Here is a 15084-nt window from a genome sequence, read left to right on the forward strand (position 1 = left end):
GCATGGTTATTGGCCTTTTCTTCAAAAGGTAATTTACTCGGGTAAGTGCACTCATCCAAGTAAATGTTTATTGGGAAACACTTATTTGGGTAAGTTCATATACTCTTGTTCTTTTGATTTTGAGGTAGGTTATATAATGAATTTTTTATCCATAAAAAGCTAATGTTAGAAGAATTTACCAAAAAAAAAAGAAAAGACACTACAAAGTTGGTCAATGAGAATCACTTCTCAGTTGATCAATTTTTCCCCTCCTATTTAGGAATATGGAAACGGGGTAGGGATCATATTCCCCGTCTCCGACCCCAAACCCTATCCTTGTTGGGAATAAAAATTATCCTCAATGGGGACGGGTTTTCCATGGGGATGCGAATCCCCAGAATTTTTTAATGAACAATATTTTTTTGAAAAAATATTTACTTATAATAAAAAATTTTAAAATATAAATGTTGTGCAAAATCTAAAAATACATAAAAGACAAAAGAAAAAGAAAGATAAAGAGAAACATGCAAAGAGAACACACAAATTTACATGATTTGGCTTATAGCCTATGTCCACGAGCGAAGGAGTAGAAATCCACTATGTAATTTATAATGGAGAGGAATGCAGAGCTATGCACTCACAACCTCACTCATAGAAAACCCTAGACCCTAAATATACCCAAAGTCTTCCATCTCTTCTCACAAGACAAAGACTAAGTATATAAGAGAGAAAATCCCCAAAATACATAACCCTTTATATTCGATTTGGACCCATAAGCTGAATATGGATCGAATCCATACCACCATTCCACCAAATTTGTCTTTGGATTTTTCTCAAACTTAATTCCAAGTGGATTCATGAAGCGGGTTATAACAAAGAATTAAAGGTAATCATAACAATAAATAATGTTTTAAATATATTTTGATATATATATATATATGGTAGTTAGAAATTTGACGTCGCAAAGAAAAGTAAAAGGACAGATTCTTTCTATGAATATATACAAAAGAGGGTGGATGATGTGTGTATGTCCGCTTTCAAACTCTACTGTACACTGTCTTTACCAAGAAATAAAACCTCTTAAATCTATTATCACATCAACCGAAACTACTGATAGAATGTTACATCTAAGAAAAACTACTGATAGAATCAAATCTCTATAACTTGAGAACGTTATGAAATAGAGGATAGAGAGACAGGAGGCTTCAGAGAATGGGGAAAGGGGAAGGAGATGAGATCTCTTCTGCGAATCTTCTATCATTAGAGATGGGGTTAGTAGTTTGTATTCAAATACATATAAAGAAGGAAAGGACCCTGTGCTCTGTTCTTGTTTCTGATTATATGACTTCGTCTCAGTGAGGTTTGATCGTTTGATGTTTCGTCCTTTCTGAGCAGAGCTGATTTAATGTATGTTGTTTCCATTTGGCAGCATGCTTCTTCTATTCTTGTTTTGGTTTCTTTTTCATTTCAAAATCCATCCTTACAGCTTGATTGATTGTTATTATGTGGGTCGGTTGTTTCTGGATTTTCAGGGAATAAGTCGTTTCTCTTCGTTTCCCATCTGTCTTTTCACTTTTTTTTTATTATGCACTGCTATTTGTACTTTAGGTCCAATTGATAATCTTGGTTATTTGTAGAAGAGAAGGAGATGTTGTATGCTTGTATTAGTTTTCAGATTCCAATATTTTTTTGGTTGGATTACAGAATTGAAATTCCTGGGTATTGGACAAATTAATTCTGTGCGTTTCTTTTAAATGATTTATGATTTTGCCTATAAATATTGGAACCTTGCTGTTCTTATATTCTTTTCTCTGTTTCTTTTTCCTCTTTTTTGTCTTTCTAAAGTTAATTCTTCTTCTATGTTCTATTATATGATTTGTTTTTCATTTTCTGATTTTTTTTTCTTTTTTTTCAATGTGGTAGATGGAAACAGGAAAAATGCCAAAGTTAATTGTCTCATATTTACATCCACAGATTTAGTCTATTGGGAGAAAGGGCCCTATTGCAAGCTTTATGGACTGTTTTCCCACCCCAACGAGTTTGAAGGAAAAGCCAAGTGGTATTTTTTCAATCCAGAGCGTTTCCTGTTTCAAGCAACCTGTTGAATCACCAGCACTAGGTAGATCTAGCTGTCTTTGTTCAGAGTCTCCGGGAGGTTGAATGCTTGTTGCAAGTGTATATCAAGGTGTTCCTGATGGTTGCTCGTGCATAATTCCAAGTTAGCACGCTACATCATTTATAGAATTACTTCCTTTCTATAAGGGGTCAGAGCCAGAAATTTCAGCAAAAGTGGCAATTCAGGAAAAGAGGCAGCCAGTTTGATTCTTCTGATGATGAAGTTGAGCCAAGTTCTACTGATGATGAACCAGTTTTCAAGAAGCACAGATTGATTTCTGATTGGATTTTGCCCAAACCCAATGAATTAGGTGAAATCACCGGCTGCCAACTGAAGGGAAGACATTATTCTGGTACAGGGGTTGATTTTAAAGCTAAGATAGCTAATAAAATGCATACCGGATTGAACAAGAAGGGACGTGATTCAGTATACAGGGAGATGAGGGGGAAATTTTGTGAGGAAGACCATAGAAAGAACAACAGCATTGAGCAAGAGACAACCACACTCAGTGATACTCATGCTTTCATGAAATCCATAATAGAGGAGTTGAAAGTTGCCAGAGAGAACATGCTTTCATGGATGAGAGAGGAGATAATAAAGGTCATGGCTGATGATGATGATGTTCAAGAGCGAAATGCCATAGCAGGAAATCATCAACAGGATATGATCAAAGTACAGTCTCAGAACAGCTCTGAGTCAGGATCAGAGGCTCAAGCTTGCAAATGGGAAACCTTGGTGGGGTCTGTAAAGCGAAAATGGACTATTGGTTCTCGTGAAGGCTATGATGTCCTTGAAAATCAGTACTTCCACAAACCTGTTGAATCTGTCAAAGCATTGGAAACAAAGAGAAAGAAGTTTGTGCCATCTGTTAAACAAACCTCTTTATTGGTTAGTCCTGATCAGGATGCTTCTAAGAACTTCATTCTACCTACTTCCCTGCCTGCTGCATATGATGAAAACCAGAACTTCAATTCTTCATCTAACTATTTTCAACCAATAGTGGCTGGGAATAAAGTTGGTGTGAATACTGGAAATAAAAGGTGGACACCACATGATTCAAGCATACATTCTAGAAGTTCATTGGGGTTCCAGCCAGAAAATTCTGGACATACTGCTCAGATAGCTTCTGATCAAGATATTGATCATATTGGCCAAAACAAGTTAAATCCAGTTTCAAGATTTGGAGCCAGGTTTCCTATTCCACTTCATCATGGTTTTGATGGAGTTCTTAAGACACAGGCCCAACTTATACGTAGTCCATCTCATGTCCAGGGCAGCATATCAGATATCAGCAGTGATGGAGGTATGAGAAACCATGGTATATCAGAACTCTACATGGCTAATAATCTCCAGTCATTTGAATTCTGATGCTGGTGCTGATGCACTAACTCAAGGCTATTTGATTCCTAGATCTCAAAAAGAGTTGGTTATACATGAAATAGAGTTTCAAGAGTAAGTTCTTCAACTATTGAGCCCTACTGCAGTCTTGTTCTCCCCTCTAAATTACAGCACAAAATAGAGCTCATTTCCATTGTTTTGGCCTGTGGGCAATTTCAATTAAGGGACGGTGAACAAGACGATTGCCTGGTCTAATGAACGACCGGGATCAATGTCTCAGATATGTACCCTTCTTGTGTGGAAAATATTTTGTTATCAAATTTGGTTTGATCTGCTATTTATGTTATACAGCATTGGTTGTAAAGTCTCATTTGTTTATAACCAAATCCAAAACATAAAAATGTTGAAGTCAAAGTACTAATCTTGAATTAATATTAGCAATCAGATGAGTGTTTCACTTCATTATCCATTGTGCTTGCACTAGTTTCATTTTGGCTATTAGAATGTGATAGATGAAGGATGAAGAAACAGCACTTTTTTTTGACATTGGCAGAGAAAACCACAACTTAGACTTTGCATTATAAAATAGCTAGGATATGGACTACTGCTTGTGCTTGTATGTGGATAGTCAACAACTTATATGGTACCTACTTTCCATTCTGCAGTACCTGAAGCTAAAACCCTCAGGCTTAGTTTGGAAGTACAAATACAAATATATATGCACAGTGCAAATACATACAAAATACAAAATATAAGGTTTTGCACTCCACATATTTGTATTTGTACTCCATCCAAACTGAGCCTCAAGGTTTACATCTGTCCTCTATCGGGTTCAAACGTTTATTCCACCTTATCATGTGTCTACTTGGAAAAGAAAAAAAGATTTAGCGAATGAAATGTCATGTTCCTATTTCCAGTCAGTGGTACAAAAGTCTTTAGCATCAACAGAGAGATCAATGGGTGGGAGGAGGATTCTTCAGCTAATTAGTTGCAGAGGAATATGAATTTTCATTAAAAGCCCTTTACGCTTGATCTGGACATTCTAACTATTGACCATTTCAGTTTTTCAATGTTTATAAGTCATTTTATTTTCATTTTCTGTAGATTTCATCTTTCTTTCCTTCTTTCCTCTTTCTATTGTCTTTGTAAACGTGTAACTGCATTTGCACGTTACAGTATCTGTAAGATAAAACTATTTATAATTCTTAGGCAGTTTATGAATGATTATAAGTGGGTATTTTATGAAATGTTATAAGTCAACAGTTTGTGAAAAATCTAGAAAAAAGTGGCATTTGCTTTTTTATAGATAGTATAGATATAGATAGATAGATACTACCCATAAACTGAGGCTACTTCTAAAAGAAGCGAATAGCCTCAGTTTGTGGAATTTTCATTGGACAGGTTATACCCTCACCTGTCTATGCGTACAAAGGGCATATATGTAATTGACTCCCACCGTAATAGGAATCCCAAAACAACGGTTCTATCTCCAACGAACTCTTCTCTTCAGTCTTCAACCTTTCTGTAATGTTAAGTTGGCCTGAATGCCGAATTTCAACTTTCCAAAGATAAGCATCCCAACAACAAACTAACAACCAAAATGCTCAAGCACAAGACTAAAACCAACTGGGTCTGGGTTGCTTTCTGGGTGCTGTGGGCTTTCAATGCTAAAACTTGAAAGCAAGAGAGAACGCTGGGAATTGTGATAATAGATGGGCCGACTGTTCGACCCTTCGTGAACGAGGAGGAGATATTCAATAAGAGTGTGGATGAGCGGTTCGCCTCCTTAGACCTCATCGACGACGGTGTCCTCTGCAGGTCAGAGCTGCGCAAGGCTTTCGAATCCCTCTGACTCATCGAGACCCATTTCGGAACCGACATGGCCTCCTAACCTGGCAATCTCACCCAACTCTATGATGCCATCTTCAAGAAGTTCGACTGCGACCGCAACAGAACCATCGATGGTGACGAGTTCAGGTTTGAGACGAAAAAGATAATGCTCGCCATCGCCGATGGCCTCGGTGACTCACCCATTCAGATGGTTATCGAAGATGATGACAATAGCTTTGTCAAGAAAGTGAGTACGCAAACAAAATGTAAAGGAATTCTATTATCCCTTAGCGTCATCAGTTATCACTTTCATGACTGCTAAAAAATCCAGCTTTGTAGAGATGTAAGTGATTCACTATTTATTAAATCGGCGAATAATTTTCTCTAGATAATTATATGTAAAGAGTTCTTCCGAAAGAAACAGAGTGAAGGAATCAAAATTAAAGGAAAATGGACCTTCCTTGTTGTGGAGTGACCGAGGGAACGAAAATGCCACAACTGTTCGTTCTTCTAGAATCGTCGGATCTGTGAAGCTGGTAGCAACCATTCCCACCGGTAGTGTTACTACACATTTAAGAGTTAGGCCACCGATTCGTGTTCACTTCTTTTTTTCTTTTTTTCTTTTTTTTATAAGAATTCATGGTCACTTCAGCTAACCCTCCGTTGCATTGCTGTGGAAGGCCATAGTGAGAAGCTGATGCAGAGTGAATGAGGCCCGACATTTTTGCTAGGAAGCTAATTTCTTTCTCCTATTGAAGAAGCTTAGACCTTTCTTAGGTACCATTTCGTGCTAATCAATTTATGTAATTTTCATTCAACTTGTTAATGGAGATATTTTTTTTTATTAATAGCTTCATTGCCAATTTCATCATGCATGGTTTGAAAAGCATGATGTGTGTTTTGGGAAGTTGGAATCAATCATCATCACTCATTACTCAGAGTGAATTCTTCTATTGTTTTTTGTGTTCAGTCTTTCTGATTAAGGTGATTCCTGGATAAGATATCTGTTGTTGTTATATATGCGAGTACCATCTGTTTGAGAGAGGATCACAATCACTACATTGAATATGACTCTACTAAAAAATCAAAACACATAGAAGAGTGTCACCAATTCATCCATCACATTGTTTTTCTTCAACAATGAAGGTCTTATTTGGGTTTTATTAACTAAAGAGGCTCCAAGTAAGGTGCAGTAATTAATCTTTCCTTGATTCTTCTTTCTTTCTTGTAAATTGTAATTTATGTTTTGAGACTTCTACCAGTAATTCGAGCACATGGCTATAACATTTGAAAACTCAATATGACCTTTTGATTTTTTTTTCTAGTAAATAACTGGTTATTCGTGGAAGCCATTGTTAATTTTTTATAAGAGCCCATGTGCTTTAGTATTTCATAGAAACTGCTATGGTTTGTCTTGTTTGTCCCACTATTGTATATCATGAGATGATGACAATTTTTTTTAAAGTTAGAATGCGGTATATTAGGATAGTGAGCACATGATTTCAAGGGGAAGTGGTTTATTGGAGACATGGAGTAAGTTTTTCATGACTAGAGGTATACTTTTTGAATAGAGAAATCCTTCATTTTATTCAAGATAAGCTTTGGATTGCAGAACAATATCTAGAATGATGAAGTCTCTAACACTTCCTTGCAAGGTATGCGTTATCTTCATAGTTTATTCATCTAATTCTTCTTTTGGATCAAGTACTTGTAGTAACGATGTTTGAGAAATTAACACTTTTCTTATCTGTTTCATTGTCAAGGGCACCATGTATAGAAATATTTTACTTTATTTTTTCTTCTATTTTGTGCAAGCTAAATCTCAACATTGGATGATCTGTGATGTTCTTTAGGGACTATATTCACAAGAAAAAAAATGTAAATAAGGTTTCCTGGTTTTGGTTATATTGATTAATAGAAGTATGGGACTGCATTTGATTCATGTCATCTATTATATTGTGTCCTTTTTTGTTTGATCATGGTGGCCTCCAAGCATGGTATAATGACCATTTGTCATAACATCATATCACACTTCCTATTCATAGGCATGATTCTGATTTCCTTTATTGCAGACCAAATCAATAATGTATTATTTCCATTACAATCACCAACTTCTTGTGTTTATAGGAAAGAAGGGCCTACATTGTCAAGAAGCATACCACACTAACAACATGATGGTCCTTATCTGAGTGATTCTCATTCAAAGAAACAACAGTAAAAACCATAGAGGCATCTTATCTGAGTGATTCTCATTCTTAAAATTCAACAACCCATGAAGCTTAAGCCTTACATTTTGAGGCTTATCCCTTACATGTCTAAAGGTCTTGGCATCTGGCCTCATGTCTTGTGTTTTTAAACATTGTTATCAATTCACCTTTTTGCAAGATTTGGTATTGACTTCAAAGTTTAATTAGGGTTTTGCATTTGACTTTTATGATGTTTCTTTTATTTGTTGTTAAGTTTAATCATAGGAATTAGTAATTTTTTTCTAACTTCTGATATTTGTTGGATTCTAGGCATCAGATTTTTATTTTCAAAAGGTTGAAGGGCCATGTGCTTTAAAAAGCAGAGAAGTAAGAATGGAGTTGACAATAACACAACCTGACGACTGGCACCTTCACCTCCGTGATGGTGATCTTCTTAGAGGGGGTACTCCTAACAGGTCCTGTTCTTGTTCTTTAACATGTTTCCTTTGTAGGACCTTGAAGATGCAGGGATGCATGGCTGGTGCTTGGGTATTCAAACCTGCATACAAAGAGAAAAATGTAGCTGCCACATAATATGGGATTCGAGACTCCTTTTAATTTTTCATACTTTAATCATTACCATGACAACCTCCTTGCACGTGCACACTTACTAGTATTTGATAATGTGAATTTACAATTTATTTTGTAACTGTCATCATGTATAGTTGTGTGTAGTGTTTTTATCCGTCATTAACCTAGGCAGTTGGATAATTTGACCTAGAGGTGTTCAAATTCGGTTGTCAAACTAAAAACCGAGCCAAACCAAAATAGTCAAAATAAATACATATATTTATATTTAAATTATAAATATTAACATTAATATTTATATTATTAATAATAATAATAATATATAATATGTATTTCAATTATAAATGTTGATATATTTTAATAATATAAATATAAAATGCATTTATATTTAACTAACCAAATTAACCGATTTAAAACCGAACCAAACCAATTTGAATTCGGTACAGTTCGATTCAGTTTTAAGTCTAATTCGGTTTGGTTTGATTTTTGAAAATGGCCTAACTGAAATGTCAATTAGATTCTATTTCTGAATCGAGCCAAACCAAACCGACCGAATGAACACTCCTACGTTGATCCATCACTTGGTTATAATACTAGCTCAGGTTAACCCCTGATCTACCTTTAATTTAAGAAAAAAGGAAGAAGAAAACTATTAGCTTGGTCAGACTAGATCCCGTGACTCAAACAATTGAATCATCAACTTGATTGATCCAAACGGTGGGTGGCAGTTTACTAACTACTTTTTTCTTCTAATATGTATTATTTTCTCCTTGTATGATTAGATTTTTTTTCTTGTTTTTTTACTATTTTTTGATGTTACAGATTTTCCCACTTCTTGATGGTCCCTATCCATTAACTTTGCATTTACTGTGGTATCCAGCATTTCCTTAAGATTGCAATTCCCAAGTTAATCTCTGTTGCAGTCTCAACGTCTTGGCTTGATGCATTTGTATTAGTTAACACTACAAGAGATTTACTTCTAACTAACGGATTCAAAACCAATGCTTCTTCCACCATGGCAATAAGTTCTAGCAACAGTGGCAATAGGTTCCACCGTTGCTAGAGATATCATTGCTACAATCTTAATCTCTTGCAACGGGCATTAGGCTATCCATTGCTAAAACAGTACATAAAAGAAAATTGGTTGATATGTTACAACGGGTGTATGGTGATTGAGATGGCCACCAGACATCCGGAAGCCCCGATCTGTGCCCTTTAGGGCCCCATTGATACCCCTTTTCAAAACTTCCCTTGCACCAGCTTCCTCTAGATGAAGTTGCGACAAAAGCAAAACCACCTTCTTCTCTTTGTCTTCCCCCTCTTAAAATCCCAAAAAAAAACGCCCCCTATATTTCTAATTAACCCAAGTTGCAGATTTTGCATATTAAATTTTTTCATAAGACAAAAACAACCAATCTGATTAGAATTTCTTGATAAAATAAATGGATAGAACTTGCAAGGACTCATCATTTAACTCAGGACAAGTAAAGCGACAGATAGAGAGTGTAGATTAATCTCAGCTCGTTCAAAAATCAGAAACCACATTAGAGCCCAAAAACTAATGCTCAGTTTGAAAGAAATATAAATGCAAATATGTACAGTGCAAATACATATAAAATAATACAAAATATAAGGTTTTGCACTCTACATATTTGTATTTGTACTCCTCCCAGACTGAGCCTAAACTCTAAAGTGTAAAGAGAGCATAGATACAGATGATTTGAGCAGTATGGAAAAATGATTAAGATTCAACAAACCATGTGTTTTCTCCATCCAAATGCAACAATGGAGTCTCCTTCTCATCGAAAAGCAAAAACCCTACTTCTTCAGTCCAAACACAACAATGGGCCAGATATCCTTCTCAATCAAAATGAAAATACATCTGTTGAGGGAAAATTTTATTCTTTTTGTAATGGAAAATTTGCTTCTTATTCCTGCATATTTTGATTTTTGGCAAAAGAAAATCTATAGCATAGAACTTTAATTAGAAGAGGAAGAGTCATTTCTTTTGAAAACTCAAAATGGTTTCGATTGGAGGGAGAGTCATTTCCCTTTCGTTGCATATTGAAAGGGAATGTGAAGGGTTGTTGCTTTATTTCAATGAAACGGATAGATAGAGGATTCAAAAGAGAGGGATAGGCGGGAGATTTTGTTTTAACGAGAAAAACTTCTTATTAGTTAATTAATAATCTTACATCTGGTTTATCAAACATTCATTTTTAAATAGAATTTGAGTGGATATTAAATTATAGTTAAATTTGATTTTAGATTTTAATTTATCAATTATAAAGTTTTATTGTGAAATGTTAGTAATTAATTATAAATTAAAGTTTATATTATTATATTAATTAATATTTAACAAATTTATTAATCAACTTATATTTATATAAAATGGATTTTAATTTTTATCATCAATTAGTTTTAATTATAATGTAGATTTTATTAATGTAATAATTTTTAAATAGGATTTAAGTGCATGTTAAATTATAGTTAAATTTGATTTTAAATTTTAATAAGCCAAAAAAAAAAGATCACCTTAATCGGACATCCAAACACAAAGTTATGGCACCTAGAAGTTTATATTTATATACTAAAAATATTTTCAAAAAAATAAGGCTGCTTTTGTAAAACTAGGACCTTAGGGTTCATGAGTGAAAGAGTGGAAGGTGTTGCAGGCTATAGGTGAAATTCAAAGGGTTTCAAGATACCACATGATAGAGTGAGATAGAAGGGGAGGGAGGAAATTCGAAGGGGTTTTGAGACGGAAACTTTTGCACTATAGATAGGTGATGATGGACCGTGCCTAGTCATGTTTTACACCTGTGATAATTAAGGGCTATGGCTTAAGGTCAGGCCAGGTTTTGGGTATGAAACATGTAAGACAGGGCCTTGCCTGGGCCATTTATATTTATATGTAATATAAAATAACATAAATATTACCCACAATATACATATATTTAAATATATGCAGGTTAAGTTGGGCCCAAGGCAAGCTTAAAGTAGGCCTAGGCTTGGCCCTAAAATTTGTGGTTTTGATGAGGGCTTGAGCCCCAATTAGGGCTGCAAACAGATCAAATCAGATTTGTTAAAAGGTATATCTGATCTGATATGATCTGGTAAGAAATCCGACCAATCCGAATCCGATAAGAATCCATCTGATTTTCAAGAGTATGATTCGAATTTGAATTTTAATATCATGTTAGATATCTGATTCAATTAGAATTGTAGTAAAAATAATGATATAATATGAATAATATATTATAATATTATTATACATAATATATAACATATAATTATATGAATAATATATAAAACATATATATAGAATATACATATATAATATATAATATTTCATAACTAAAGGATTGGATCAAGGTATATTTGAATTTGATTCGTCAACTAAATGGGTCAACTTTCCCAATATGATCTGAATTGTTAGGATCAACGGTGGTATCTGAATCTAGCTCTTATCAAATTGGAATTGGGTTTGAATCAGATCTGATCCAACTTAGTTGCAATGTAGCCCTAGTTAGGGCCTTAACACAACACTTAGGTCCAATCGTAGAATTTTCCAACTAGCTAAAACGATCACCCTTGTTTTTTTTTTTTTTGGCAAAAATAGCAGAGTAAGTGCCTTCAACACTTTGGGACATGTAGATAGCAAAAATTTATCAAAAATAAGAAAAACAAGAAAAAGATCACCCTAATAGGATAGCCAAATACAATGTTATAGCCTCCAAAAGTTTACATATATGGTAAATTAAAAAATGACATCATTTAAAAAACCAAAATCGAATGGTTACACAAAGCAAAGACTGGTTCATTGGTTCATGGGTTGGACCAGTTAGGTGGATAGTTTTAGCTAATATTTTTGGAGAAAGCAAGGTTAGGGGTATGATCGAATTGGCAAAGGGCTGGGTTATGGTTTAACGATAGTTTGATTGGCCTATCTAATAACTGGTCCAACTTCCTAAACATTGTTTAGTGTGTATATTTGTTTTATTATATATAGTAAAAATAATATGTTTTATTTTTACATTTCATCTTTTAATTATTTAATTAATTAAATAATAATTAATAGTTATTTATCTATATTTTATAACTATTACTTTATTAATAACTTTTTTACCAAAGTAAATCATTTAGTTTAAATATCAATGTTATTTTTCATTAATAATTAATTAATTATTAGTGGTTAGTCATATTTGATTTATCGTTTTTTATTTATTATTAATTTATTTAAATAATTAAATTATTTTTTGATGATTAATTTTAATTAACTAAATAATAGATAATATTTATTTATTTCTTTTTTAGAAATTATTATCTTTTTGTTAATGTACTTATGAAATTCTTAATATTTTTTTGCTAGTTTAATTATCATTAAAAAGCAATCACATTAATTATTATTATTGTTGTTATTCAATATTAATGAGCTAATAATTTGTTAATTATTAATTTTATTTATTTACTTTGATAAATTCATAATTATTAATTTAATATAAATAGTAATAAATAAATAATAAATATTTTTAATTAATATAATATGATTGTTAATAATTAATTTTCAATGGATTACATTAAATAGATTGGAATAAAATGGCCATAGCTAAAGACAATTAACTTCGTAGTTATAGCCACTAATAATTAAAATTTTATGACTATAGTGATAAATAGCTTTTAACCATGGACAGAGAGCGGACGAAATGACCAACTTCTACTTTTGTAACTTAGCAACAAATATCTTTTAACTACCAATGATTTGAATAGTTTTTAACCACGGACAAACTATCCATAGCTAAAGCTAAACTCTTTTTCCAGAAACATGAAATTGAAATTGTTCGTGGTTATATCCCCTGTTTTAGCCACGGTTTCTATGACCGTAGCTAAAATTCAATTGCTACAAGGTATTGGCCAAGTATGTAACAATCTATTTACCGAGTGTGCAACGCACCACCATTCTCCGGTATGCATGGAAACAAACATTGTAAGAAGATGGTGGAATCAAGTATTTCTCTCTCCTACACCTAGAATCAAGTTCCCTGAATCACAAACTGGATCTCCTGCACTCAAAATGGTATGGGCAAGGGTGCACTTCCAATCAGAAATGAACACATCTAGTATCCTCCACATGGGCACCCTGCTCCCATGTGTAGAGGAATACCAAACAGTAAAACTTCCATTAACTAATAATTTTATTTTTAAAACTTAAAAAGAAATTAAAGTGAAAAAAAATAAAATAAAATAGAGGAGACCCAAGTCTGTTAGGCTCTAAATGAAAATGCCATGAAAGACTAGTGATATCCACCATTAACGATTGCATAAGATAAGACGAGCTTATGCCAGGGGAAGAAAATCCACTTATTTAGTTCCATAAATCTTCACAACGAAACTCTTAGAAATATAGACGGGGACTCAATCTTCCTCAAATTTTCAAAGGGATTTAACAACGAATCACAGGTCTTCTTCTTTTGAATAGAAGAATCAGATGGTCCAACATCTCTCACCAGTACAAAAACGACAAGAACAAAGTTGCTACAACTGTAATCGAATGGCCAAACTCTCCATCTACCAGCAGTATAAGAAATATGAATGAAGAAAATAATGCGATTGTAAGATTTCAAATGTGCTCTGCAACTGATAGTCGAGAATCGAATGGCTGTTGCTGAGATGTTGGGTCCTCTATATCAACACCATACCATGATAAGGATTTGGTTCTGATTTTACTTTCCCTTGGTGTTGATAATATTGTAAAGAGGTATGAGTCCTTCATGTTTGCTTGGAGGGAAGATGATTATATGGAATCTGTTGAAGCACCACCATTTCCCATCCTACTGAGTAGGCCTGAACTTTAGTTTTGGATTCTAGGCTTCATTGGAAAATGAAGAAGAATGGGGAGGTAACTGTTGGAATTGTTCCTAGTCCTTCAAACATCGGGAGATATCTCACCCTGGTCCTCGTCCTCCATGTCTGAGAATACTTCAGGAGAACCTCTTGTAGTTCTATCCTACCCAAGAAGGTCTCCTGCAATCTATCTGTTAATGGTGGATAGCACCTTTGTTTAATGGAGTTTTTCATTCGGAGTCCAAAGGCTCAAAGGATTTCCTCTCATTTTTTCACTTTTGCCTTTTAATTAATTTCAAAAATAAAAATATTATAATTTAACAGGAATTTTACCGTTTGCTCTACAAACGAGGTATTACCCGTGGCATGATTAGGAAAAGGGGAGGAGGGAAATGCGGGGTTTAGGGAGAGACAGATGTACACAGCCTTATCTGTACAGAGGTGGTTTCAAAATTAAATGGGGCAATCCAACTGCTCTACCAAAGTCCACCCTTTAGAGAGAAAAAGAGAGACCTCACTCATGTAATTCTTTTTTATTTTATTTTTTATGGGTTCGAATATGTTAGAAATTTGTGTCTTTAGGCCGTGTTTGGTTGCAGTGCAATTTTATTTGCACTGGTAGTACAAGTGCTTGGGAGTGCAAATGAAAAAAAAAAAATGTAAATTCATTTTTGATTTTGTTTTGGGTTTTATTTTATTCTGCTTCATATCTTAATTTACTTTTATCTGTACTATAGTCAAACAAAACAATCTAAAATTTGAAACAAAAATAAATCAGAATTTACACTTAAATCATTTACAATGCCAAACAAATTTATTTGCATTGCAACCAAACACAGCCTTAGGTTCAGTTTGAAAGGAGTTTAAATGTCAAATATGTCTTTGCGGAAACACAAGCAGTGCAGCACTTAAAAGCTTTAACCTGCAATGGCGCCAAAACTATGAACCAGTTTTTGAGGAAGTTAACTATGCTTATTTAAACACTACTCCCCATTCTGCTTGGGAGAGTTTTTGAGCTGAAATTATCCCATGCGTTGCGAGTCTTGCGACCTTGACTTGCGCCGAATCACAGATAAGTGTATCGATCCCCCAATCCACGAGATTATATTATACTAAATTAAAATTGAGTATGGAGATGCGGGGTATCGATCCCCGTACCTCTCGCATGCTAAGCGAGCGCTCTACCATTTGAGCTACATCCCC

The 15084-nt window shown here is 34.1% G+C and overlaps 1 protein-coding gene and 1 non-coding gene across 8 annotated transcripts; one reads left to right on the forward strand and one right to left on the reverse strand.

Annotated features, from left to right (window-relative positions):
* Positions 1-1044: 1044 nt before the first annotated feature.
* On the forward strand, positions 1045-3847 carry LOC104586366 (uncharacterized). 7 transcript variants are annotated; one of them, XM_010243567.3, is made up of 2 exons: positions 1045-1386; positions 1903-3847. In XM_010243567.3, exon 2 carries the CDS (start codon positions 2486-2488, stop codon positions 3461-3463), a length of 978 nt encoding a protein of 325 aa, XP_010241869.1. In that variant the 5' UTR covers positions 1045-1386; positions 1903-2485; the 3' UTR covers positions 3464-3847. The 7 variants fall into 7 exon arrangements, with proteins under 7 accessions (XP_010241869.1, XP_010241870.1, XP_010241872.1 ...); XM_010243568.3 differs by having other exon boundaries at positions 1913-3847; XM_010243570.3 differs by having other exon boundaries at positions 1954-3847.
* An 11164-nt stretch (positions 3848-15011) lies between these two features.
* Positions 15012-15084, reverse strand: TRNAA-AGC (transfer RNA alanine (anticodon AGC)). Its single transcript has one exon. It is a non-coding gene; the product is annotated as a tRNA-Ala (tRNA).

The sequence above is a fragment of the Nelumbo nucifera genome, chromosome 6, assembly GCF_055504915.1.
Source record: "Nelumbo nucifera cultivar China Antique chromosome 6, China Antique-T2T, whole genome shotgun sequence".
NCBI classification, from domain to species: domain Eukaryota; kingdom Viridiplantae; phylum Streptophyta; class Magnoliopsida; order Proteales; family Nelumbonaceae; genus Nelumbo; species Nelumbo nucifera.

What these genes read in the sequence shown, in the direction of transcription:
- LOC104586366 (XM_010243567.3), top strand. Translation starts at nt 2,486, where the DNA reads ATGCATACCGGATTGAACAAGAAGGGACGTGATTCAGTATACAGGGAG.